This window comes from Pseudophryne corroboree, chromosome 4 (genome assembly GCF_028390025.1).
Source record: "Pseudophryne corroboree isolate aPseCor3 chromosome 4, aPseCor3.hap2, whole genome shotgun sequence".
Lineage (NCBI taxonomy): Eukaryota > Metazoa > Chordata > Amphibia > Anura > Myobatrachidae > Pseudophryne > Pseudophryne corroboree.
The window spans coordinates 344,394,324-344,421,756 of NC_086447.1; the positions used below are offsets into that span (position 1 = coordinate 344,394,324).

A 27,433-nucleotide genomic window follows, 5' to 3' on the forward strand; every position below is an offset into this window, starting at 1 on the left:
TCGGGGAGTTTATGTTTAGGCTGAGGGGAGGGTTGGGATAGCGTTAGAGTAGGCATTAGGGGCAAGGGTAGGGTAAAACCAATTACCGGGATGTGTCGGGATTCTGTCTGATGGTCTTTTGACTGCTGGGATTTCATACCCAACCCAGATAAGGAACCTACAAGTGCAACATTTTTTTGTGGGAACTTCTGTAATAGTGTTGAGAATAAATTTCTGAACAGTATTGGATTTCCATAGTACAGTAGACTGTGCAATAGCTGCAATAGGTGGCCACTTTGAGGAGACAAAAACTAAAATTTGTTAAACAAAAGGATTTTAGGATTTCTCTAAAATAGCCAATTATTTATTTTATGATTTAATTGCATTGAGACAGTAATTGTATAACCTGCAATAACAAAATTTGGATGTTCTTTTAAACATTTTAAAAGAATGTTAAATACTAACTCATATTCTACCTTGTGTATACTGTGACAGTTTTGATGTGTGTGTTTTTTTAAAGAACTCTGTTCTAATATATTCCTATATTCCTAAATTAAATATATGATTGGATGCAATATGAAGACTAATATATTTTTTATAAAATGTTACGTTACTATATTTTAGGTTTGGTTTTGGTTTAGGTTTTAGTGTGTCACTTAATTTAGGTTTAACAATTGTAATACCATACTATTATTTTCCATATACTGTAAAAACTGAAGTCATTTTAAGGAAATGTATATTAGGTATAATGTTCTTTTAACTCATTCAGTTTATAGTCTTTATATTTATATTCTAAACTTCCTTTCAGATCTTTAGATTTGTTGTAATATTAAATCTATGAAAGGTGTATTATTTTAGTGGTAATTTGAAACCATACCTACCTTTGTTAATTAAAATGCTATTTGGTGTTTGTGGAAGAAATTATTTATGTAGAAGCGCTGACATATAAGGCAGCGCTGTGCACCGACAGGATCATAATAGGAATTATGTACAATATAATGTAACATAAGGTAAACACTACTCTGTCATAATACACTTACAGTAGCACTGTCAGTCACAAGTCCTGAAGCAGTCATTGGCGAATGGCATTTCTAAGTGGCTACTGGTGATGCAGTATTGTGGGAATGAAGGGAGACGTGAATAAGTAATTGTAGAAATATTAAGATGGTCAGCAGCCAAAAACCATAAATGTCCATCACCATTTACATTAAGTCTATTTTCATCTTTGTCTGGCTGTGGAAAAGGCTTTCTTTGTGTTGTGGTGCTCTAGTGATTAAGCAACAGCTCAGAGTTTGTATGTCTGCCATTTTTCTATGGCATCATGCTCACTGCTCAATACAGGACACGTTATCCACACTCACCAAAGCTGTGATAGCAGCTGCTGCAACAGGAAGGCTGTGGTGACCATTAAAATGTATTTGGACCAACCCTGTCCTTGGTTTGCTAATAATCCTTGGCAGTGCTCTGTAACTTCTGTTAGAAACACTAAATCTGCAATAAAAGAATTTTGTAAATTCCTTGAGATTAGATCTCAGTATCTTAGGGACTTGACACTAGTACTTTAGCTAGCTGAATCACAGCAGATGCAGTTTGGTTAATCCTTGCTTCTGGTTAGCTTGATATTCCTGAACTCTGACCTTGGAACGTATTTGACAACTCTTTTCCTAAAAAGACCCAGCTATTTTTACGAAGATTCTGCTTACTACAATTTATACCTTGGCATATCTCTCAACCAATCTTCATTACGCCTGGTACTTACTTGGGGCACCATGAGCTGTGCAGAAGCTAAGACTATCACCTTGTGGGTTCACTGATTCATTGCATTTAAAATGTCACTCCATCAGGATAAGTGATGACAAGTAGATTGGTGAGGTGCAGAATAACTGATTAGGTTAGTGATTTATAACACTGTCAACAGACACACCTTGGAATAGGGGGATTTCTCTGCAGCAAAAGTCTTGACAAATCAAATTCAGGAACTCCCTGATTGCTTGCAAAATCTTTCTCAACAAGTGAGAGATCAGGAGCAAGTTGATAGACGAGCTGCTGGCCCAACGCAATCTGTCATGGAACCCAAGATCAATCTCCCTAATTGATTCTCTGGTTATCACAGAACTTCTGAAACTTCAAGAAGAGCTGCAACTTAATGTATATCTTAAACCTAGGTCAAGCTCCTCAGGTTCCAAATCTGGGCATACACTATACAATTCTCTGACAGATCATCTGCCAGATTTGGCTGGTTGAAATAAATATCTGTAGTGGATGAGAGCAAATGACCATAGACCATTTGCTTCCAAGCACTGGGAAAAAAAGACAAACTGTTGTTTATACAAGTTGGTTAAATCTGTGATTTAACCAATCTGTCTGAATGACAGCTCAGTATTATTATGTCCATGTCTCTACTTCAGGGTGACCCTTCTGAACCACTCTCCAGTCTGTTGATGTCTTTTTATCTGTTAGGATTATTCTATCATGATCCTGACAAAGTGGTTTCCATCAAGTCAGAGTATGTTCCTTACAGCAGGGTGCATTGGTGCAGTACCCAGTACCAACAGCTTCAGAGGAACTGATGCAGCTGGCAGTCCATAGTGACCAATTCTTCTGAAGATGGTATCGGGAGAGATCAGCCAGCTCTAAGGTACCTCCAGCAGATTTATGCTTAGATTCTGAAACTACGCAGATCGGTACATTTCAACTGTTTTTCACTGAAAAATCCAGAGACATACTGAGACAATCTCATTCTGTATATTTCTTTTGATACTGGTATTGCAAAGGCTATCTAAACACAACCCACTGCTTGATTGGAAACATGGCCATGTCCTAAAATGGGATGAGGATGGCTCTGGGACCTGCTTTAAACTACCAATTAAAGTCCTTTCTAAAGCTCTTAAAAAAATGTTGGAACCTTACAGAGATTTAACAGATGACTTCTGTAAGAAAGCAGCTGATATATGGCCACCTCATCGTCTGCATAATTGCAACATTGATTTGGTTCCAGAAGCCAGGCTTCCCAAAGGGAGTTTATTTTCTCTATCAGTCCCTGAACTGAAGTCCATCAAGGGCTACATTGAGTACAAATATATATATATATATATATATATATATATATATATATATATATATATATATATAAAATAAAAGAATCTCAGTCTTGATGGTTTTTTTTTTTTTACTTTACACAAAACAATCAACACTTGTAGGCAAACATTAATTACAGGGGTTTAGAAGAGATTGCTGCAATATAAAACAATGCAGTACCCTTTACCCTATTCCAGAATTGTTTGTTCAGTTGATGTACTCTTCAATTTCCACTAAGATTGACCTCCGGTGTGCCTACAACCTTACCCAAATTCATGAGGGAGATACATGAAAAAAGATTGCTATTAAGATGGAAATATTGGGTAATTCCCTTCTGGCTTAGTAAAGCACCAGCAGTCTTTAAAGAAATTATAAATCATATAGTGAAAAATTTCCTAGGAAAATTTGTTATACAGTGGGTGAAAGGGTGTGACTGTTCACCCCCAATATTTGGTGGTGCCAAAGGAAATGTTCTACCTGGGTTCCACATGATCTAGAACCAGACCTACCTAAAAGTATTACCTAATATCACATTTAGGGGTATATGCAATTAGCGGCGAATTGCGGCAAATTATCGTCCGTTTTTCAATTCGACAGTCTAATTTCGGCAAGTGGGTGCCGAAATTGACCATATGCAATAAAAAACGGATTCGACAGTCCCGCTGCCGAAAAACGTCCGATTTGACGGATTTGTTCAGTTTTTTTAAAAACGGGAAAAAACACGGAAAAAAATGGCGTGGAGTCCCCTTTCCAAAGCATAACCAGCCTCGGGCTCTTCGCGCTGGTCCTGGTTCTAAAAATCCGGGGTAAAAATGGATAGGGGATCCCCCGTATTTTTAAAACCAGCACCGGGCTCTGCGCCTGGTGCTGGTGCAAAAAATACGGGGGACAAAAAGAGTAGGGGTCCCCCGTATTTTTTACACCAGCATCGGGCTCCACTAGCTGGACAGATAATGCCACAGCCGGGGGTCACTTTTATACAGTGCCCTGCGGCCGTGGCATTAAATATCCAACTAGTCACCCCTGGCCGGGGTACCCTGGGGGAGTGGGGACCCCTTCAATCAAGGGGTCCCCCCCCAGCCACCCAAGGGCCAGGGGTGAAGCCCGATGCTGTCCCCCCCATCCAAGGGCTGCGGATGGGAGGCTGATAGCCTTGAGAAAATGTAAAGAATATTGTTTTTTCCTGTAGTACTACAAGTCCCAGCAAGCCTCCCCCGCAAGCTGGTACTTGGAGAACCACAAGTACCAGCATGCGGGAGAAAAACGGGCCCGCTGGTACCTGTAGTACTACTGGAAAAAAAATACCCAAATAAAAACAGGAGACACACACCTTGAGAGTAAAACTTTATTGCACACCTGCCGACACACACATACTTACCTATGTTGACCCGCCGACTGCCACTTCTCCTGATCCGACGATCCGGGGTACCTGTGAATCAAATTATACTCACCTCAATCCAGTGTCCAGGTATAAATCCTCGGACTTGGCAAAAAAAGAAAACGAACAGCCGAACCTGCGGACTGAAAGGGGTCCCATGTTTACACATGAGACCCCTTTCCCCGAATGCGGGACACCACGTGACTCCTGTCACCGAGGTCCCTTCAGCCAATCAGGAAGCGCTACTTCGTTGCACTCACCTGATTGGCTGTATGCGCGTGTGACCTCAGACAGCGCATCGCAAAGCCTCTCCATTACTTTCAATGGTGGGAACTTTGCGGGTAGCGGTGGGGTTACCCGCGGTCAGCCGCTGACCGCGGGTGACCTCACCGCTGACGCAAAGTTCCCACCATTGAGTATAATGGAGAGGCTTTGCGAGGCGCTGTCTGACAGCTCAGACGTGCAGCCAATCAGCAGAGTGCCAGGACGTTGCGCTCGCTGATTGGCAGAAGGGACCTCGGTGACAGCAGTCACGTGGTGTCCCGGCATTCGGGGAAAGGGGTCTCATGTGTAAACATGGGACCCCTTTCAGTACGTTTGGTGCGGGTGTTCGGTTTGTTGTTTTGCCAAGTACGTGGATTATAATCTGGACCCTGGATCAGGTGAGTATAATTATCTTTTATTTTCAGGTACCCGTGGATTCTACTTGGAGAAGAGGACCGACTGCTTCGTGTCAACATAGGTAAGTATGTGTGTGTCGACAGGTGTGCAATAAAGTTTTACTCTCAAGGTGTGTGTCTCCTGTTTTTATTTGGTTTTTTTTTTCCCAGTAGTACAACAGGTACCAGCGGGCCCGTTTTTCTCCCGCATGCTGGTACTTGTGGTTCTCCAAGTACCAGCTTGCGGGGGAGGCTTGCTGGGACTTGTAGTACTACAGGAAAAAACAATATTCTTTACATTTTCTCAAGGCTATCAGCCTCCCATCCGCAGCCCTTGGATGGGGGGGGACAGCCTCGGGCTTCACCCCTGGCCCTTGGGTGGCTGGGGGGGGGACCCCTTGATTGAAGGGGTCCCCACTCCCCCAGGGTACCCCGGCCAGGGGTGACTAGTTGGATATTTAATGCCACGGCCGCAGGGCGCTGTATAAAAGTGACCCCCGGCTGTGGCATTATCTGTCCAGCTAGTGGAGCCCGATGCTGGTGTAAAAAGTACGGGGGACCCCTACTCTTTTGTCCCCCGTATTTTTTGCACCAGCACCAGGTGCAGAGCCCGGTGCTGGTTTTAAAAATACGGGGGATCCCCTGTCCATTTTCCCCCCGGATTTTTAGAACCAGCTCGAAGAGCCCGAGGCTGGTTATGCTTTGGAGGGGGGACCCCACGCCATTTTTTTCCGGGATTTTACCATTCCATCTAAAAAAATAAAAAAATAAATATTTTTAAAAATATATAAATAATACTTGTGCCTCCCAAAAACACAAACCAAGTACCTAATCCCTTCTAATATAAATAGATATGCTATTACCAATAAAAAAAACACCAAAAAAAAATGTTTAATTTTTTTTTTATTAGATTCACCCACCAAAGTGTGGCGGATTGAAAATGACGAATTTACTGTCTAAAAGCACTGTTGTCGAATTTCCAAACTTCAATTGAATATACTTTTGTCGAATTGCCGCATTTGTACCATTGCAGAAAAGTCGAATTTGACAAATGTCGAATTTCAAAAAGTCGAATTTTGAAAGTCCGTTTTTTTGACGGAAAGTACTGAATTGCATTGTCGATTTTTTTTTTTGGGCGAAAAAGTCCAGTTTTTCGACAATTTTGAGAATTCGACCGCAATTGCATATACCCCTTAAAGTTTTACATTTTCTCTCCTAAAATACTAATCCCATAAGTCTTTATTTCGATTACCTTACATAGGTTTAAATGCTCTTGTTAATGTTAAATGCGCTACCTTTAAACCAAGCACCTCGTATTAAGAAGATGAAAAATACAAAATCTTGCTTTTGCATGATATTGCCTGTGTGTGACCAGGCCTGACAATCTTAAAATAAAAAATCTTGACAGTTAGTGACACCTTTTGTTATGTCAGCCATAGTAAACGTCTATAAAATAAAACCAAGGTATAACTTAAAACTCAGTGCATGCTGTCACAAGCCAGTTAAAATTAATTTTTTTTCTCTTAAGAAAAGGCAGTTTCATTATTCAGATATCATTTTGGAGAACACTCAGAGCCGTCTCTGGCGGCACATTTTATAGGTTGTTAAACCTAGAAAATTTGAAATGCAATTTTATTGCAGCAAAATTCTAAGTAGGTGTTAGATCTAACAATGATTAAAGATGCTTGCATTTTTTTTCAATGAGCATATACAAATCTATTGTTAATTGTGTAAGGTATGGGAAATACACCAGTTACTGTATGTAACCACGTTTGGCACCAGATTAGCTAGGCACATTCCAGAATTAGAAATGAAGTCTTACAGTATAGCCAATAAATAGCATAAACATAAAATATATGATGCGCAGTCAGTCCAATTGGTACATGTATTATATCGAAATGCTTTGAAATAAATATAACTAAGTAATTTACTGTTATAAGTATAGAACTACTAAAACATTTAACTAAGCTTAATGCATGCATTGGAACTATATATAGAAAATGCACACTGAAATATCTAGCAATGCCATGTATATTAATCAATGTAACCAGAAATAATTGCTCATTTACATTTAATGATATGCCTTATTAAGATCATACTTACCTATATTGTTTTTCTCCTCTCCAGGAGATGCCCGGAGAGGAGACGCTGCAGGTGCCTTCGGGGGGCGGGGGCCGGGCTATGACATCACTAAGCCCCACCCCCGCAACGAAAAATGCCGTGATCCGCGGGAAGGGGGCGGGGCTAAAATGACGCGATTAGCGTCATTTTAACCCCTTCTCCACCTGACGGACCCGCGAATGCGGGAGGTTATCTCTCCATTCTGCTCGCATCACTAGGGTGCGAGCAGGATGCGGGAGACCTGCCCACTCTTCCAGGGGTGCGGGGGGCTACCCCAAAAAACGGGAGCCTCCCGCAACTTCCGGGAGAGTAGGTTAGTATGATTAAGATACCGGACATAATTAAATTACATATTAGTCTTTATTAGTTTTTGTGGCATAGAAAATAATGTAATTCTTTTCTCTCCAATCACTTTACATGGATAAGTAATGTATTGGTTGGAATGAACAATGACTTTGGCTACTGATATGAATCCTTAATAAACGTGCAGCAATTATATACCTAAACATGATTTGCATTCATAGATCTGAAAGTATTTAAATTTTTTTGATGTTTTTAAGATGTAACTCTCACACATTGCTGACAATTTTCTTCATCACTCTTTTCTTAAGATGGGCTGTACACTATACAGTTATCTGGCTGGTTGGAAAGAAAATCTGGTAATGGATGAGAGCAAATGACAATTGACCATTTGCTCCCAAACACTGGACTCACTTTCATACAAATTATTTATCCGTAATTTAACCAATTTGAATAAAAAGATTTGTCAGTTTTCCAGTGTTCTGGAGCAAATGGTCGATTGTCATTTGCTCTCATCCATAGATCCAGATTTCCAGATTTGGCAGATGATCTGCCTGATAATTGTAGTGTATGTCCAGCTTTAGTTGGATTGTTGGACAGATAATCTTATAAGTGTATTGCCAGCTAAAAGGTATTTTTCTACAATTATTTATACAGAGTTGAAGAAACAGAGAAAAGGTATACATGTTGACGTATTTTTCCACATTTTGGAATATCTGCATATCATAATGCGATATCGCTGGGATGAGAACCAAATCTAAATACAGAACGGTTTTGTTTTTCATTTACTGTACACATTATATACAAAGCCTGAAGGTAATTTAATATATTGTTAATAATTGTGTACATGAAAGTTTGCGTACTTTAACAAAATGTATTTACGCTTCATATACACCTTATATATAGCCTTATATAGCCTGAAGATAATTTTATATACGATTTGTAGTAATTTCATGCATTACAGTAAATTAAGTTTGTGCACATTGAACCATCAAAAAGCAAAGGTGTCACTATTTCAGTCACGCTCAAAAAAATTCCATATTTTACTCTTTAACCACTTAGCCTATCAGTTTTCTTAAAGTGTTCGAAAAATTGTTTATTTTAATGCCAAATCATGTGAAAAATAGGTAATTTAAAAAAATATATACTGAATCATGTTTAAATGGAAGTATGCTGATTTGTGTTTAATATTATACTTAATCCAGAATACAAAGCAATTGTTTACAGATTAAAGTTGTTTTTGTGGGCACTGTTTTTTTGGAATAAATCTTCTAGTTTTAAAAAACCTGTACTCTGGGTGTGTACACACACACACACACACACACACACACACACACACACACACACACAAACACACACATATTAGTATATATTTTATAATAAGGTATTATGTTTATTTACTTTGACCTGTATAAAAGGTTGTTCTTACAGGACTAAACAGAAGAGGAGTTGTTAAGGAATGGCAATCCTGAGGATCACCCATCTCTGCTGCTAATGTTCTGCCTGTGAGTATGGCGCAGACTGTGGGTGATCCTGTTGGAATCTCAATAACAGTCTGGGTGACCATCTGTGGCTTCCCTGAGCTTCTAGAGCACAGGGGCTGTAGGAACATTGCCTTTCTGCAGCCATGGGTGGCAATATTTTTAGGACCACTCGCCTCCTGTAGTCCAACAGGAGGAAACCAGTAGAAGTTTGCTGCAGCAACATAGGGGCAGGCTGGGTAGGCCGAGCCAGTGGCTGCTGCTAGATCAGCTTTCAGCAGCCGCTGTCTGGCTTCTCTGACACGTCACATCAGGTGTGACCTTGTCAGGGAAAGCCCAGCTTGGTGTGGTCGCATCACATGCCACCATGCTAGGCAAGTGGATAAGGCAATGGAAAGAGTATTTGTGTAGGAGATTCTATTGTAATAAGTGTCTGCAACAACTTTTAGCCATGAAAATGAATATCACCTTGCAGGTAGCAGCTATAGGGCAGATTCCACTGACTTCAGTCGGCCGTCTCTTGCACACGTTTGCACATCTCATGGAAAAAACACTTTATTATGAACACATAGAACAGTGTAGAAAAAAATCTAAATATGAAGTAGTAACAATTTAATTGAAGACACAGCAGATGTCCACTTAAGGTGTGTACACACGGTGAGATTTGGGCTAACCCCGATTCTCACTATGCTATAGGGACTAGGTCGGTATTGCAAAGCTAGATGACTGTGCTTGCGAAACTGACTATGTACAATTTTGGCTAAGTGTCAATTTTGACTATAGTTTTATACTAGATAGTCAAAATTGACTTGCCTGCACAGTCTATCTAGGCTTGTGATACCCAGCTAGCGGGACCGCGCATCTATATTGCATCGGTAACGCAAGGTGACTTTCACCTTGCGATCTGCACTAATTTTTCTTGCGGTTTTGACTATATAGTCACAATCGGAATCTTACCGTGTGCACACACCTTTACTCTAGGAGTTTTTGAAAACATAATTGACTGCAATAAATCGAAAATGTTTGTTAGTTTGTGATGATACATTTACTCAGGCAGAGGCGTGTGAAATTGTTGTTGAGCTAAAAGAGGAAAAGGCAAGAGTGCTCTAATGCATGTGCATAGCAGACAAATATTTACATTTAAATGCATATGTATATATAACAAAGCAATTTATGCTGCCAGATTTTTCCAGTTTACAAATAATATATCTTAGAATAAAAGTAAAAAGACATGACTGAATTATTTCTAAAATAAACAAGGAAAATTGGCTGAAAATATGAATATAGGTTTACCAACACCAAAATAACAAGCAATGAATTCTAAAAACACAACTTACTAATAAGGATTAAATAAATAGATATAAATATTGAAATTAAAGATTCCAAAATCCAGTAAACATCATGTACAGATGTAGCCATGTTCATCTTTGCTGAGATGCGGCATGTTGCATCACGACATGCCAGGCTGCGACTATTCGCAGCCGGTGATACTTTCATTAATTAATGGAGTGATTGCCGGCATCGCAGCACAGACGAGCATGGCTACATCTGTACTAATAACAAAGGTTGTCAATTACATCAGAGAAATCTGAAAGGTTCCGCTTAAAATGTCATGGATTTATAAACGCATCCGTCTCAGTTTTACTATTTAGCATCTTCTCTGATGAACTTTGGGAAAACGAATAAAACTAGAAAAACAGGATTTTGATACCTACCGGTAAATCCTTTTCTCCTAGTCCGTAGAGGATGCTGGGGTCCACTTCATGACCATAGGGGTATAGACGGTTCCGCAGGAGCCATGGGCACTCTTAAGACTTTTCAATGGGTGTGAACTGGCTCCTCCCTCTGTGCCCCTCCTCCAGACCTCAGTTATAGGAACTGTGCCCAGGGAGACGTTTCGAGGAAAGGATTTACTTTAATACTAATGGTGAGATACATACCAGCTCACACCTCAACCATGCCGCACAACATGGCATTCAACATAACACACGCCAACAGGCATGAACCAATTACAGCAAACATACTGAAACTAATAAAACACAACATGTGTAACTCTAATAAACAAAACTGCAGGTAAAGTACGCACTGGGATGGGCGCCCAGTATCCTCTACGGCAGAGGTTCTCAAACTCGGTCCTCGAGGGCACACACAGTGCTTGTTTTGCAGGTAACCCAGCAGGTGCACAGGTGTATTAATTACTCACTGACACATTTTAAAAGGTCCACAGGTGGAGCTAATTATTTCACTTGCGATTCTGCGAGGAGACCTGCAAAACATGCACTGTGTGTGCCCCCGAGGACCGAGTTTGAGAACCTCTGCTCTACGGACTAGGAGAAAAGGATTTACCGGTAGGTATCAAAATCCTGTTTTCTCATACGTCCTAGAGGATGCTGGGGTCCACTTCATGACCATGGGGTTTATACGAAAGCTCCAGTACGGGCGGGAGAGTGCGGATGACCCTGCAGCACCGATTGACCGAACTTGAGGTCTTCATCGTCCAAGGTGTCAAACTTGTAGAATTTTGCAAATGTGTTTGACCCCGACCAAGTAGCTGTTTGGCAAAGTTGCAATGCCAAGACCCCCCGGGCAGCCGCCCAGGATGAGCCCACCTTCCTAGTGGAACAGGCCTTCACCGACGTCGGTAATGGCAATCCAGCCGTAGTATGAGCGTGCTGAATCGTACTTCTGATCCAACGCGCAATAGTCTGCTTGGAAGCAGGACACCCAATCTTGTTGGGAGCATACAGGACAAACAAAGGCTCTGTTTTCCATATTCAAGCTGTTCTAGCAACATAAATCTTCAAAGCTCTAACCACATCTAGAGACTTTGACTCAGTGAACGTGTTAGTAACTACTGGCACCACAATAGGTTGGTTTATGTGGAAAGATGAAACCACCTTTGGAAGAAAATGTTGTCGAGTTCTCAACTCTGCCCTATCTTCATGGACGATCAGGTAAGGGCTCTTGTGAGACAAGGCCCCCAACTCAGACACCCACCGTGCAGATGCCAATGCCAAAAGCATCACCACTTTCCAAGTGAGAAACTTCAACTCTATCTCTTGTAGAGGCTCAAACCAATCTGATTGAAGAAACTGCAACACCACATTAAGGTCCCATGGTGCCACTGGAGGCACAAACGGAAGCTGGATGTGCAGAACCCCTTTCACGAAGGTCTGAACCTCTGGAAGAGAGGCCAATTGTTTTTGGAAGAACACTGACAAAGACGAAATCTGTACCTTGATTGACCCCAATCGGAGGCCCGCCTCCACACTAGCCTGCAGAAAATGGAGAAAACGTCCCAACTGAAACTCTTCCGTAGGAGCCTTCTTGGATTCACACCAAGACACATATTTTCTCCAAATACGGTGGTTATGTTTCGACGTTACTCCTTTCCTGGCCTGAATAAGGGTGGGGATGACTTCCTTGGGAATACCCTTACGGGCTAGGATCTGGCACTCAACAGCCATGCTGTCAAACGTAGCCGTGGTAAGTCTTGATACACGCACGGTCCCTGCTGCAGCAGGTCCTTGCGAAGAGGCAGAGGATCTTCTATGAGCAACTCCTGAAGATCTGGGTACCAAGCCCTCCTTGGCCAGTCTGGGGCAATGAAGATTGCTTGAACTCTTATTCTCTTTATGATCCTGAGCACCTTTGGGATCAGTGGAAGTGGAAGGAAGACATACACCGACCGGAACACCAACTGGGCCACTAGCGCATCAATTGCTATTGCTTGAGGGTCTCTCGACTTGGAACAATATTTCTGAAGCTTCTTGTTGAGATGAGATGCCATCATGTCTACTTGAGGAACTCCCCAAAGACTTGTCACCTCTGCGAAAACTTCTTGGTGGAGGCCCCACTCTCCTGGATGGAGATCGTGTCTGCTGAGGAAGTCTGCTTCCCAGTTGTCTACTCCCGGAATGAAAATTGCAGACAGAGCCTTTACATGTCTTTCTGCCCAGAGGATCTTCGTCACCTCTGCCATTGCCGCTCTGCTTTTCGTTCCGCCCTGCCTGTTTATGTACGTGACTGCTGTTACATTGTCCGACTGGATCTGCACGGAATGATCTTGAAGATGATGTACAGCTTGTTGAAGGCCGTTGTAAATGGCTCTCAATTCCAGCACGTTTATGTGAAGGCAGGCTTCCTGACTTGACCATTTTCCTTGGAGGCTTACCCCCTGAGTGACAGCTCTCCAGCCTCGGAGACTTGCCTCCATGGTTACCAAGACCCAGTCCTGAATCCCGAACCTGCATCCCTCTAGTAGGTGAGAACTGTGTAGCCACCACAGGAGCGAAATCCTGGCTTTTGATGACAGGATTATCTTCCGGTGCATATGTAGGTGGGATCCCGACCACTTGTCCAACAGGTCCCAGCGGAATACCCTGGCATGGAACCTGCCAAACTGTATGGCCTCGTAGGCCGCCACCATCTTCCCCAACAATCGAATGCACTGATGTATCGACACACTTGATGGTTTCAATATCTGTTTTACCATTTTCTGTATTTCCAGAGCCTTTTCCACTGGAAGAAATACTCTCTGAACTTCTGTGTCCAGAATCATCCAGATAAAAGACAATCTTGTCGTCGGTTCCAACTGTGACTTTGGATAATTTATGATTCAACCGTGTTGTTGGAGTATTGACAGGGAGAGTGTGATGTTTTGTAACAACTGCTCCCTGGATCTCGCCTTTATCAGGAGATCGTCTAGATAAGGAATTATATTGACTCCTTTTTGATGCAGGAGAACCATCATCTCTGCCATCACCTTGGTGAATACCCTCGGCGCCGTGGAGAGACAGAAAGGTAACGTCTGGAATTGGTAATGGCAATCCTGAACCGCGAATCTCAGATAAGCCTGGTGAGGAGGATAAATGGGAACATGCAGGTAAGCATCTTTTATGTCTACAGACACCATGTAGTCCCCCTCCTCCAGACTGAAAATCACTGCCCTCAGTGATACCATTTTGAACTTGAATCGTTTCAAGTAGAGATTCAGATTTTTCAGGTTTAGGATCGGTCTGACCGAGCCGTCCGGCTTCGGAACTACAAAAAGGCTTGAATAAAACCCCTCCCCTTGTTGTGACAAAGGTACCAGGACTATGACCTGATCCTGACATAATTTTTGGATTGCCGCTGTTACTGCTTCCCTTTCTGTAAGAGAAGCTGACAAGGTCTATTTGAAAAATCGGCACGGGGGAACGTCTTGAAACTCCAGATTGTATCCCTGGGACACTATTTGCAACACCCAGGGATCCAGGCCAGACAGAATCCAACCTTGGCTGAACAGTTTGAGATGTGCCTCCACCCGAGCGGCCTCCCGCAAAGGAGCCCCAGCGTCATGCTGAAGATTTGGCAGAAGTAGGGGTAGACTTCTGCTCCTGGGAACCTGAAGCTGCTCTGGACTTCTTTCCCCTTCCCCTGCCCGCAAAGGGGGAACCTCTCGCTTTTTTGTATTTATTGGGCCGAAAGGACTGCATGTGCGGGTGATATGTCTTTTTTGCCGGTGCAGGCGCAGAGGGCAAAAATGTCGACTTACCTGCGGTAGCCACCGATACTTACGCATACAGTCCATCGCCAAATAAGGCCTCACCTTTATATGGGAGAGCCTCCACATTTCTTTTGGAATCTGCATCCGTGTTCCACTGGCGAATCCACAACGCCCGCTGAGTCGATACTGCCATGGTAGCGGCTTGTGAACTCAAGAGTCCAATATCTTTCATCGCTTATAGCGGCAGCGTCTTTGATATTCCCTAACTTAAGGAGTATCTCATCTTTATCAATCGTGTCAATTTCTGATGACACGCTTTCTGACCATTTTTAAATAGCGCGACTCACCCACGTGCTAGCAATTGTTGGCCTGAGCAGCGTACCATTGGTAACATAAATGGATTTCAATGTAGTTTCCATCTTTCGGTCTGCCGGCTCTTTTAGTGAAGCCGTGCCAGGTGCAGGGAGAATTACCTTCTTTGTCAACCTGGACAGTGCACTGTCTAACACAGGGGGTGACTCCCATTTTTTCCTGTCCTCCACCGGGAAAGGATAAGCTATCTGAATTCTCTTGGGAATACGAAATTTCTTTTCGGGATTCACCCACATCCCTTCAAAGAGTGTATTAAGCTTGTGGGAAGGAGGGAAAGTGACCTTAGATTTCTTTTCTTTATAGAAATAAGCCTTCTCCTGAGGTACAGGAGTGGCTTCTGTGACTTCCAGAACTTCCCTTATAGCCACAATCATATATTGTATATTTTTTGCCAATTTATGATCTATTTCTCTGGAGTCACTATCGTTGACACAAGAATCAGTGTCCGTGTCGGTATCAGTATTCACAATATTCGCAAATGGTCTCTTATGTGATCCAGAGGGGTCGCCTGTGGATGGAAGAATAGAGCCCTGAAAAATCACATCCTCCACAGATTTTCTCCAGCACTCAGCATGAGATTCAGACTTATCTAATCTCCTATTGATATGATGCATACTATCACGTATTTCTTTCACCCATGCAGGCTCTTGGTGTGCCGGCAGCGCCACCACTTTACACTTCTGTGTCCCTAATATGGTTTCCTCCAGGGAGGAACTCCCTGCCTCTGACATGTCTTACACACGTGTACAATACACACACAGACACACTGGGACTTATAGGGGACAGACCCACAGTAAAATCTGTCAGAAGGACACAGTTTAGGAGCAGCCAGTTCACAACCCCAGCGCCAGTATCTAATGCCTGTGAACACAGAATGCCCACTGACATGCAGCGCTTTTTACACAGTAAAACACAGTTTAGGAGCAGCCAGTTCACAACCCCAGCGCCAGTATCTAATGCCTGTGAACACAGAATGCCCACTGACATGCAGCGCTTTTTACACAGTAACACACTTATAAAGCACCAAATTCATTTGTCCCCCTCCTGTTTTGCACCCTGATACTTGTAGTCAGAAGTGAAGGAGGACCAGCGATGTCTCTGCAGCCTGAGAGAAAATGGCACTGAGCAGTGTGCTGGCTGCCTGAGGAAGAAGCTCCGCCCTTTTTATCTCAAACTTTTCATAATATTTATACTGGTGGGGGTAGGGCTGTGCCTGGGCATCTTATGCCACCTTTTTGCCAGTTTATAGAGGTGTTTTTGCTGCCCAGGACCCCCTCCACCGCGCCCTGCAGTGCCTGTGTGTGTGGGCAGCAATGGCGCGCTGCGCTCCCGCCAGCCGCGCTGTACCTCAGCCGTCACTTTTCTTGATAGATCTGTCTTCTTCTACTCACCTGTCTTCTGACTTCTGGCTCTGTGAGGGGGGTGACGGCGTGCTGTGGGAGTGAGCATCTAGACACGGCTAGCATTCAGTTCCCTTCAGGAGCTAATGGTGTCCTGTCAGCCAGAAGCAGAGCCATGAAACTCTTCAGGAAGTTGGTTCCTACTTCTGCCCCCTCAGTCCCACGAAGCAGGGAGACTGTTGCCAGCAGTTCTCCCTGAAAACAAAAAACCTAACATAAGTCTTTTCAGAGAAGCTCAATAGAGCTCCCCAAGAGTGCATCCAGTCTGCCTGGGCACATTTCTAAAACTGAGGTCTGGAGGAGGGGCATAGAGGGAGGAGCCAGTTCACACACATTGAAAAGTCTTAAGAGTGCCCATGGCTCCTGCGGAACCGTCTATACACCCATGGTCATCAAGTGGACCCCAGCATCCTCAAGGACGTATGAGAAAATAAAACTGGGGAAGGGAAGAGAAATACTGTAGTGTAGGTCACTCATTTTGGGAAATTCTATATTAAAACACAAAGCAACACATTCACAATATATGGAGGATTATTACAGCAAAAGTAAAGCCATTTCACAAATGGAATGAAGCTCCTTGGTAGGACTTGTGTCACTGCACTTTTGGGGACACTGAGGTTTCTTACAGTTTATAAAGGGAAAAGTATTCACAAGAAGTACCAGAAGAGGATTTTTGTTCTGCAAGAATGTCAGTTTTTTTCATTATAAAATGCATGCCACATATTTACTGTCCTCACATATACGTGTACTGTGCAGTATATGTCTATTTAATTAGGATATATTATTTTAACCAAAGTTTTGCCACACTGCTCTCAAAAGCTAAATTTTGCCAAAGTATAACATTATAAAAATGTAAAGTAATATTATTTGGGTACAGTAAATATCTTGTCACTTGGGATTTGTTATAACTTTGCTAACAAGTGTAAAGCCAGTCCCCAGTACATACGCTACTACTTCATCAGCCACCTAGGTGAGATGTATAGGCTACGTCGGACTGGGTGACTGGGAAACTGCTGCTTGTCCATTTGTGCCTGGACAATGTTTAGAAGCACCCGGCTCTTTACACCCGCTACCTGTATCACAGGTGATTGCAGGTGCAAGTGAGAGAACTGGGTGCCTGTAAACATTGTCATAGCATGAACTGGAAGCGGTTCCCTGGTCAGCCAGTCAGACGCTGTGTATAGGTTTAGTTTATGCAACTAATTTTAGGCAATTAGTTATCTACACTTTGCCACAGATCTTCTCTCTGCTGCCACTTGGAGAGAAGAAATATGTACTTATGTTTAATGGGCTTTAAAGTTAATGCTGAAATGCTAACCTGTACATTAATTGTAATGCTGATTTCCTAATGTCATTGAGAAACTGTCAGTGCCAAATGTACAAACAAAGAGTAAGCATTCATTTAAGAGCTTCTACTATAATTTACAGATAGATCATTAATTTGTCCAAGATTTGCACTATGTATGGTAATAAAAAGGCTGAATGTTGCTGAATGCTCTCTTCTAGGGCTTCTGCACATGGTCATTAATTAATTCAGTCCCTCTGTTCTATTTCTGACAGGTGAGCGGAGCAAAGACTGAAACTAATACAGATTGCTATAGAGATTGCTAGACTGCTGTGTGCACTACATTGGCAAGGTAAAGGACACAGCAGGGACAGAGGGTGAAACCCCCCCCCCCCCCCAGCATGTTCTACTATTCTTATTTTTCTGTCACGGCTTTAGAAACACTTCCAATTGCAGTACACCAACTTCATAACAATGGACTTTAGGCAGCATGGCGTTTGCCCAACAATTGTGTACACAGGTGGTATATTTACTAAAGCTTCGAAAACAGACAAGTGGTGGTGTTGCCAGTGTCAGACTGGGACGTGAAGGGCCCACTGGGAAATGCAGTTATAGGGGCTCATACTTAAGGGTGTGGCCAGCCGCCACACAGGCTTGGGTAACCATGAGAGTGGGCCCTCAGGCAGTGGGGCCCACCGGGGGTTACCTCTGTTGGACAATCTGGCCCTGGGTGTTCACCATAGCAATCATTCAGATTTTAGTTATCATTTCTCTATTGCATACTAGAAAATTATCAACATAATCGGCTTAGTTGCTAACGGCAGCACCACTGCTTCTCTGTTTTACAAGCTTTAGTAAATCTGCACCATAAAGACTGAATTGGAGTTAAACAGAACTTCTTATGAGGCCACAAATAGCTAAATCTAGCAAACTACGCATGTCCAGTATCCAACTTACACATTGCTGTGTATCTCCCAGTGATTCTGCATCAGCGAGATCTCTCCATCCATGAACATGAAATGGCATTTCTGGATTGCAGCACTGAGGATACGTGCAAGAGATGCATAATATGGGACCATTATTGTAGTCATGTGTGTGTGTGTGTGTGTGTAGCCAGAGCTCCATGTGCTTCAGAGATGCATATACAATAAAGAGACACCTGTTCTTGTTAGATCTCTCTCACCCAGAATGGGGCTGGCATGAGGACAGTTGCAGATATGGAGAGAAAAACAGTGGGCCGTACTGCTTTCCACTTGAAGCTGTATGCAGTGATACTCCCATTAGGATAAGGGAGTAACTCTGGCTGCAGCCGCTCTGCATGGGATTCAGTATCAAGTCCAAAGCGTAAACAAAAAAAGCTTTTCGGAGACCATTGATGATTCACTTTGTTTTTTATTTTTAAATAACCCAAGATGATACAGGCCATATATATTTTATTTCCACTAGACAGGTGGATAAGTGCAATCAGTATGAGCGTAAAGAAAGACTACATTGGAATCTGGAAATTAGATGTACTTTTTTCAAGGTAGATGCATAAAATTCTAATCCATTGGATATATTTTACACTGTACAGATAGATGGAATTCTGCTACAAACAGGGCTATGACTTTCCAAGCATTACATTTATTAGAATCACCATGATAATGCAGGCCAGAGATGTTCTGTATTGTGGCAGACCCCCACGGTAATCCAGTAGTGACTGAAAATACTATAGTCACCTACTCTTACATTTATCCCATTTCTCTTGAAATTTTACAAAAAACAAAATGAATATTTTTTTTCCATCCAACAGTTAGGTTTCATTGTTGGCCAGATTTCAGACAAGTCTTTCTGTTACCTATTAAAATGGCCAAATAGTGATGGGGATATAAATGTGACAAGTTGGAAAACATTGCGCTATTTTATTAATCCCCTATGCAAGCTAAGATAGTTACATGTACATTCATTTACCAGGCGGCTAAACAGGAGCTCTTCACAAGTCTCTGTGGTACTGCTATTTCCCACCAGTCCCATACTGGTGTGCTGAGGCAATGAAACGGAAACATGTTCAACTCTAACCATTGTTTCACGTACTGTAGAAAGTGACATTTTTAAAATACAGAAGAAAAAGACTCTCTTTCAAGCTATCATGGAGAGAAAATCTTGTATTAATAAAAATGTGTAATCATGAAATTCTACACCCAAGGAAATCAGTCAGCCAAAGTACCAGTTACATTTACTCATTTTGCTGACAGATTATGTTATATCTAGGTTGATAAGATGCCATTGTACTAGATTTATTTTCTTTACAAATGCCTGTTAAGGGTTGGCAAGAGTGCAGGGAGTTATTTATCATGTTATTATATCTTACATTAGATCGGGTTGCTGTGGAGGAAGACAGGAGTCTCTTCAGTGACTTGATGGCAGAAGAGATTAACTGAATCAGTGCATGGTGACAGCAGGGAAGACGTCCACACGTCATACACACAAAATACATTGTTTGGTTTCAAAATAAATGATATTCCAGGTCAACTGTACCAAAATGTTTTTTAACAATATCCAAAATGTACGGCATGAACTCAGAAAGGTTTTATCCTTCAATGCTTAAATTTAAATAAATGCATTGTGTTAGAACCTGCCAATTGTGGTGATAGTCTGCTATAGGTTCCTTACTGCATTCAGCTCCTGAAAACACAAAGAAAGCTTTGATTTGAACTCCTCAGGGACTGCACATTGTGTAGTACTTATGCAGTACTGGATTGTCCTTTAGACAAATGGTTGTTGAACAACTAATGTGAATAGTCAGTGTTATTCAGTATTAAAGTACATAAAAGTCACTGTTGTTGTTGGATAAATCTGTATACTGCTGTAGACTGAACGCTGCTACAGGGGGTTGTGCTGGCCCCTGTTGGGATGTACCATTTTGAACCCAACGGGTTTTATTTCCATAAGTAACAGGTTTACATAAATGTGTTTCCCAATTAGGCTTGGCTCCTGCCCTGCACTTGCTCTTAAGTCTGTTGTCGCTATCACAGTATGTCACACAACACTGGCAGGCTTTGCCACCCTTCTGCCCATTTCTCACTTTTACTGTGCCTGCAGGCACATTTTTATCTTTGACACTGGTCTTTGTAGGTTGTGCAGCGGATGTTCCTTTTAAACGTCTCTTCTTCTTCTGAATCTGGTCAAGACTTATATCTGACTGAGAAGAGCAGCTCTCGTTCCAGCTTGACCTTGTATTCAGGCTGCGCAAAGGCAAAGCCAATCTTAAGGCCTTCCAGAACCTGGAGCTGCTGCGCCTGGAACCTTCCCCTTCCCAGCGGACAAAGGGAACACTCTCCTTGAGTTTAGAAATGGTGGTCTGTACTCCATGGAGCATTTTATATTCCACAATGACCAGGCTGGTGCAGACAGCATTTTGACATACGATACCTAGCTTAAACTCCAGCATACTAATGCTTTTATCTGTCAGGTAATCAGGACTCAACACAACAATCATTCTTCGACTTCTTTGTATGAAATCAAACACAGATTCCACGGTATCTAGGAAGTACAAGGGGAAGCATGGTAGGGAAAGATGAAATGAAAATAGGTATCAGAGACAGAGAAAGAAAGGGGGAAATGTTAAAACTGAGAAATAGAACCAGATTGAAGCAGAAAAATGGTATTCGAAAGCTAGAATCAAAGTTAGTTAGCATTTTTTTTAAATGTTTTTGACACTCAAATTTAAGGAACTCAAGCAACTTAATTTTGGCCACAGGCATGTCCTCTGCGTTAAAGAAATGTCATCCCCGTTAGGGGTCCCATCATGGTACTTTGCCTCCTTAACTGCTTAAACTACCCCACACAGCTGAAGTCACAACTCCTACAGCTGAAATAGTGATACCACTGTCGTATGAGTGTTTTCAATAAATGTGACAACTTGATAGAAAAGAAAAATGTTAAAACACGTCAGAAGGTCTGAGCGAGGAAACCTATCTCCATTAAAGAATATGTGGTTATATGGTTAAAAAGCATATGCAATCATTTTTTTCTTACTAAATGCCATATACCAGCCTACTAACATATCAAAATTAGAGTGATCACTGAAAAGCTCATTTCAGATCATTAACATGCTCCTTTTCATAAATACTTTTTCATAAAAAAACAAAAATACAATTTCAAACGATAACAGAGAACATAGTTAATTTACTGTAGAAATCATTATTTGAGCAAAGATAAAGGGCGGGATGTAATAGGGTCAGAGTTTGCAGGACTTGTGGAATCTGGGCCAAACTCAGAATTTTTTTTGAAAGGGGCACTCCTCTACAAAGGCATGGTTTTGCCTACATCCCGCCCAAGATGTCATCACAATACTTTAAAAATTTACAGCATTCCTCTATTTTTTTTTTAAAAACCTCTTTATGTAGAGTACAACAGATGTACTTCTAAGTCTGAACAATAGAATTTCTTATTTTTTGTACCATTTTTATTGCATTATCAAGAAAAAAAATCTTAAACTAAACAGAAGAACAAAATCTATATAAAGTTGGAATGTGTAATGTGTGGATTGGGGAAGAGTGGGTAATTTTCACCTGCCAGCAGACTACATACAGTATGTCCTAGGTTTTTTTAAATTTATTTTATAACAAGTTATGAAGCATAAGTGTTGAACAGCTTCAATATTAATGAACCAGAGATATTGCATGGATGGATTTAAAAGGGGCACTCTAGAATTTCCAGTTTACGGAAATGGAACATCTAGCAGCTGTTAAGACATGATTAGCATTTTAATAAAACTGGAAACATGAGGAAAAGACTAAACCAGTGGTTCCCAAACGTTTTTGAATCACGGCGCCCTACAAAAAAAAATATTGAATTATGTTAATTGAGTTTATATGTTATTCTTAGGTTCAATTGTGTGGTGAGGGTCAGGATTTGCGTCTGTTTATGCATATATGTTATGATTGACAACTAGCAGCACTGGTTTTGCCTATTACATTGACCATAAATAATTTGAATTAGTCCTGGACCTCCAACCTAAGGCACCCCTGCAAGTGCTCTGAGGCACCCCAGGGTGCCACGGCACACAGTTTGAGAACCACTGGACTAAGCTATCAGCAGAGAAATTGTGGACTTTGTAATTGAACCTCATACTTTTTTTTTTCTACAAGTCAATTAAAGTATTGAGACAATTATTTAGTTATATAATTGTGGAGCTCATGTAGAGCTGTATACATTTTGCATAAACAAAAAGCACCTTCCCTGTGCGCAGTTTGCAGAGTTAAACACCTCAATACGCATCCACCCAATCAGAAATGGCTGCGGATCAATATCAGTATTTTGCACCAGGAGTTGTTGTGGTGACTTGTTTACGTGCTTCTTTCTAGTCATCTGTATGGGATGAATGTGTGAACACTTCCTACATACTGTATCCCAATCTATGTATGTACAGGTTGAGTATCCCATATTCAAATATTCTGAAATACGGAATTTTTTGAGTGAGACTGAGATAGTGAAACATTTGTTTTCTGATGGTTCAATGTACACAAACTTTATTTAATACAAAAATTTATTACAAATATTGTATTAAATAACCTTCAGGTTTGTGTATAAAGTGTATATGAAACATAAATGAATTGTGTGTATGTACACAAACTTTGTTTAATCCACAAAGTTTTTAAAAATATTGTATAAAATGACCTTCAGGCTGTGTGTGTAAGGTGTATATGAGACATAAAAGTATTCTGTGCTTAGACTTGGGTCCCATCGCCATTATATCTCATTATGGTATGCAATTATTCCAAAATACGGAAAATCTGATATCCAAAATACTTCTGGTCCCAAGCAATTTGGATATGGGATACTCAACCTGTATAGCAGAATTTATTTCTGCACACACATTGTACAAAATAGCCCAATTTGCACTCATAAATAAATGAGCTTATGTACTACCTGTGTGTGTCACTGGATAGAAACAAAAGAGAATAAGGAGGTTCTACCAATGTGGCGCACAGCTGCCCATCCACTGAAAAATACCTAAGTAAAAATCACCAATTTTACAAGACAATATATGGAAAAACAGAGGGTGGTATTAATCTGTGTCCAGGGCGCGTAAAAACACAGAAAATAGAATAAAACTTAATACATCCCTTGTGAATGGGCATGCAGTATCTTCTCCAATTTGTGCTGGCCGGGGAATTCTTTCGTTCAGGTGTAACGTTCCATCCAGGAAGCGGCGTGTGAGAAGACCGATGCGGATGTTACCCGCTGCAGGGCAGATACTCTATTAAATGTTGAGGTTTTTGGGTACCTGAAAGAAAATGGTTTGCTTCATCCATTAGCAAATTTGCAAGAGGAAGTCAATGTCTTCGAACACGGAGGACAGCTGTGTGGGTGACATTAAAAGCGAGCATCAGGATCCAGTGCTGCAGACTATTGTGTCTCCGAAGCTGCCGGACTCTGTTTATTGACTTCAGTGCACAGGAACTGAGAGTCATTTATAAAGAGAAAATTCACCTGAACGAAAGAATTCCCCGGCCAGCACAAATTGGAGAAGATACTGCATGCCCATTCACAAGGGATGTATTAAGTTTTATTCCATTTTCTGTGTTTTTACGCGCCCTGGACACAGATTAATACCACCCTCTGTTTTTCCATACCTGTGTGTATCCACTGTTGCTTGTGCAGTAAAGAACATTGAAGGCAATTATAGTGGAGCAGAAAGCAAACACAGATTGTATCAGCTATTAACATTCATTGAGCAGTGAATTGTAATCACAGAAAACTGGGTTTGAAAAGAAAATTAGACTATGGGCTCTCATTCTGCCAAGCATTAGTAACCATATAAAATTATTTATAATTGAATTGCCTTCAATAGCTCCATGGTCTCCTAGGGTCTCAAGTCAAGATTATGCCTAGGAATCCAGTTTTACTACCCTTTGTTTAGTTTCTAATTAATAATGCATTCCATTTTAATTACTTGATTGCATGTGATTATGAAAAGTAACAAAAAGGAGATGTGCCTAAAATAAAATGATTAAAAATTAGAAAGAAAAAAAAAAAAAAGACAGTCCTTGTCACTTTCATTGAACAGGTCAATGATATTGTTTATTGTATAGTAATAAGTTATAGTAGTATTGGAAACCACCATTTTCCTGTGGCAGTTTGTTAGGAACCTCACATCAATGTTAGATAACTCTATTCCTTCCATAATCTTGCTGTTACTGTCTGCTTGACTCCAAGACCCTGTCCATGATCTTGCTAATTTCATAACAAGTGGACAAGTTATTGTCCCCTGCAAAATCAACATACTAAGGTCCAGATTTATCAAGCCTTGGGGAGTGATAAATAGCACAGTGATAAAGTAACAGCCAATCAGCTCCTAACTGCCAAATTGGAGATTACAATAGCTAACTGGAGGGGGCTGGGTTGTGGGTGTAAGCAGCACACTGATGCCAATGGCTGTGTCTGCTTGGTTTGTAAACACTAAAAACACACCCATATATGCAAACACAAACTACTTCAACTGGGTTTTAAGAGTCACAATACACACAAACAGTACTTCATATTCAGTCCGGGAAGGGGAAGCCTACAGATTTGAAGTGTTGGGGTGTGAACTCATGGGAGGGGGTTTGGCTAAGCATCCCGACCACCATTTTTGTCACTCTGGGGGGGCGGGAGATGCGGGCTGCCCCCGGAGACTGGCATGTCTGCTTTAGTGGCTTCTACACTATGACAGGAGCCGGGTTGCTGCACATAATGTTACAGTACAGCACACGGCTCCTGTCACTGAGCAGGAGCCAGCACTTTGGTGTCAAGTGTCTCGCACCCCCCTTATGCCGTTTTGATATCCGAAAAAAATAATAATAATTATATATATATATATATATATATGAATGAGATAGCAGAGACTCGGGCGCTGCGGTACTGGTGTGAAATAAAAACAGGCTTCTAATAGGTTCCCATGTATTAGACACTCCTCATCAGGTATGAGATATAAACGCACAAATTTAGGCAGAGGTAATGCTGAACAAAAGTGTCTAAGGGTGTGTTAATCAAAAAGTGCTTGGAAAGTATGACAATAATATAAACCAAAACTTATCTGCTTATAAACTCTTCATACGACCATCATTGGGAACTTAGAATATGCAAAAGAACAAAAAAGCAACATAATGTGTACCATTTATGAGCACTGCATGGTGTCAATCCATCAGTGTCTGGACTTCATCAAGGGGATCCCCTTGATGAACTCCAGACACTGATGTACGAAACGCGTTGGACCTCCCTTCTGATATCTCCTTTAGTTGACAGATAAGCCTTCTATGTTTCTAAATCTTGAACATGTGTTTTCCAGCCATTGTATGTCATTGTTTTATTAAACTTCTGTGTTTTAACTTTATATTATTGAGGCTGTTTATTCTAATGGAAATAGCTTGCTCCCTAATGAGCCTTGCAAAAATATGCACTGACACCATGCAGTGTTCACAAATGGTACACACTATGTTGCTTTTATCTTCTATTACATATGCTATGTTCCCAATGATAGTCTGATTAAAGAATTTACAACCACACACGTTTTGGATTATATTAGTGTCATATTTTCCAAGCACTTTTAAATTAACACACTCTAAGGAACTTTTATTTTATTCTAATTTTATATATATATATATATATATATATATATATATATATACACACACACACACACACATATCTATCTATATATATATATCTATATATATATATATATATATATATATATACACACACACACATATCAGAATCAGCTTTATTGGCCAGGTATACTTGCGTATACTAGGAATTTGTCTTCGGTTTGCTATACAACAGCCAAGTAGGTAACAGGTAAGCAGGTGTGTGTGTGTGTGTGTGTGTGTGTGTGTGTGGGGGGGGGGGGCAAGTAAAGTTACACAGATAGGTATACCGTAGGGACACAAGTTAGTTACATGTACGTCTAGTCAGTCAATGTTCAGGAGTTCAGCAGGCGGACCGCTTGGGGAAAGAAACTTTTGAGGCTTCTGGTGGATCTGTCAGGGACAGCCCTGTAACGCCTGCCTGAAGGAAGCAAGTTAAACATGCTGTGGCCGGGGTGTAGCTGGTCTTTTACTATCTTCATTGCCCGCTTTTTAACTCTGGACAAGTACAGGTCCTGGACTGAGGGAAGGTCGGCCCCGATGATCTCTGCGGTTCTGACCACCTTATGGAGCCTGCATCTGTCCCTCGCGCTGGCGTAGCTGTACCATACGAGTATCGAGGAGCACAGTACCGACTCCACAATCGCGGAGTAGAAGAGGAGCAGCAGAAGCTTCTGTGGGATGTTGAACTTCCTTAGTTGCCTGAGGAAGAACAACATCTGCTGCGCTTTCCCAACAGTGGCGTCAGCGTTGGACCCCCATTTAAGGTCCCTGGAGATTGTGGTCCCTAGAAACTTGAAGGAGTCCACTAGCGATACCACACTGTCAGCAATCGTTAGCGGAGGTGCACTAGATGACTTCTTCCTGAAGTCCACTATCATCTCGACAGTTTTGAGGGGGTTGAGCTCAAGGATGTTGTGGATGCACCACTGGGCCAGCCTGTCTACTTCCCGTCTATATTCCGATTCGTCCCCATCCTTGATGAGGCCGATGACGGTGGTGTCATCGGCGAATTTGATGATCCTTACTGATTGCGCCTCTGAGGTAAAGTCATTTGTGTACAGGGAGAAGAGCAGGGGTGAGAGGACACAGCCCTGAGGGGCCCCTGTACTAATGGACCGCGCTTGAGAGGTGAATTTCCCCGCTTTCACCACCTGTGTCCTATCTGTCAGGAAGTCTATTATCCAGGAACAGGTAGCTTCTGGGACCCCTAGGCGAAGTAATTTGGGGTGGAGGATGCTGGGGACGATTGTATTGAAGGCCGAGCTGAAATCGACAAA

At 41.7% G+C, this 27,433-nt stretch overlaps 1 protein-coding gene across 6 annotated transcripts in view; it reads right to left on the reverse strand.

Annotated features, from left to right (window-relative positions):
• Window positions 1-27,433, reverse strand: part of IL1RAP (interleukin 1 receptor accessory protein) — a 624,106-nt gene that overhangs the window by 100,112 nt on the left and 496,561 nt on the right. For 5 of the 6 annotated variants that reach the window (XM_063916458.1, XM_063916455.1, XM_063916454.1 and 2 more), the window contains one exon: window positions 18,935-21,063. The exons of the other annotated variant lie outside the window; for it this stretch is intronic. In XM_063916458.1, the coding sequence (XP_063772528.1) occupies window positions 20,339-21,063 (725 nt within the window). In that variant the 3' untranslated portion in view covers window positions 18,935-20,338. Of the gene's footprint in view, window positions 1-18,934; window positions 21,064-27,433 lie in introns of those variants that run through there. 6 annotated transcript variants of the gene reach the window in all.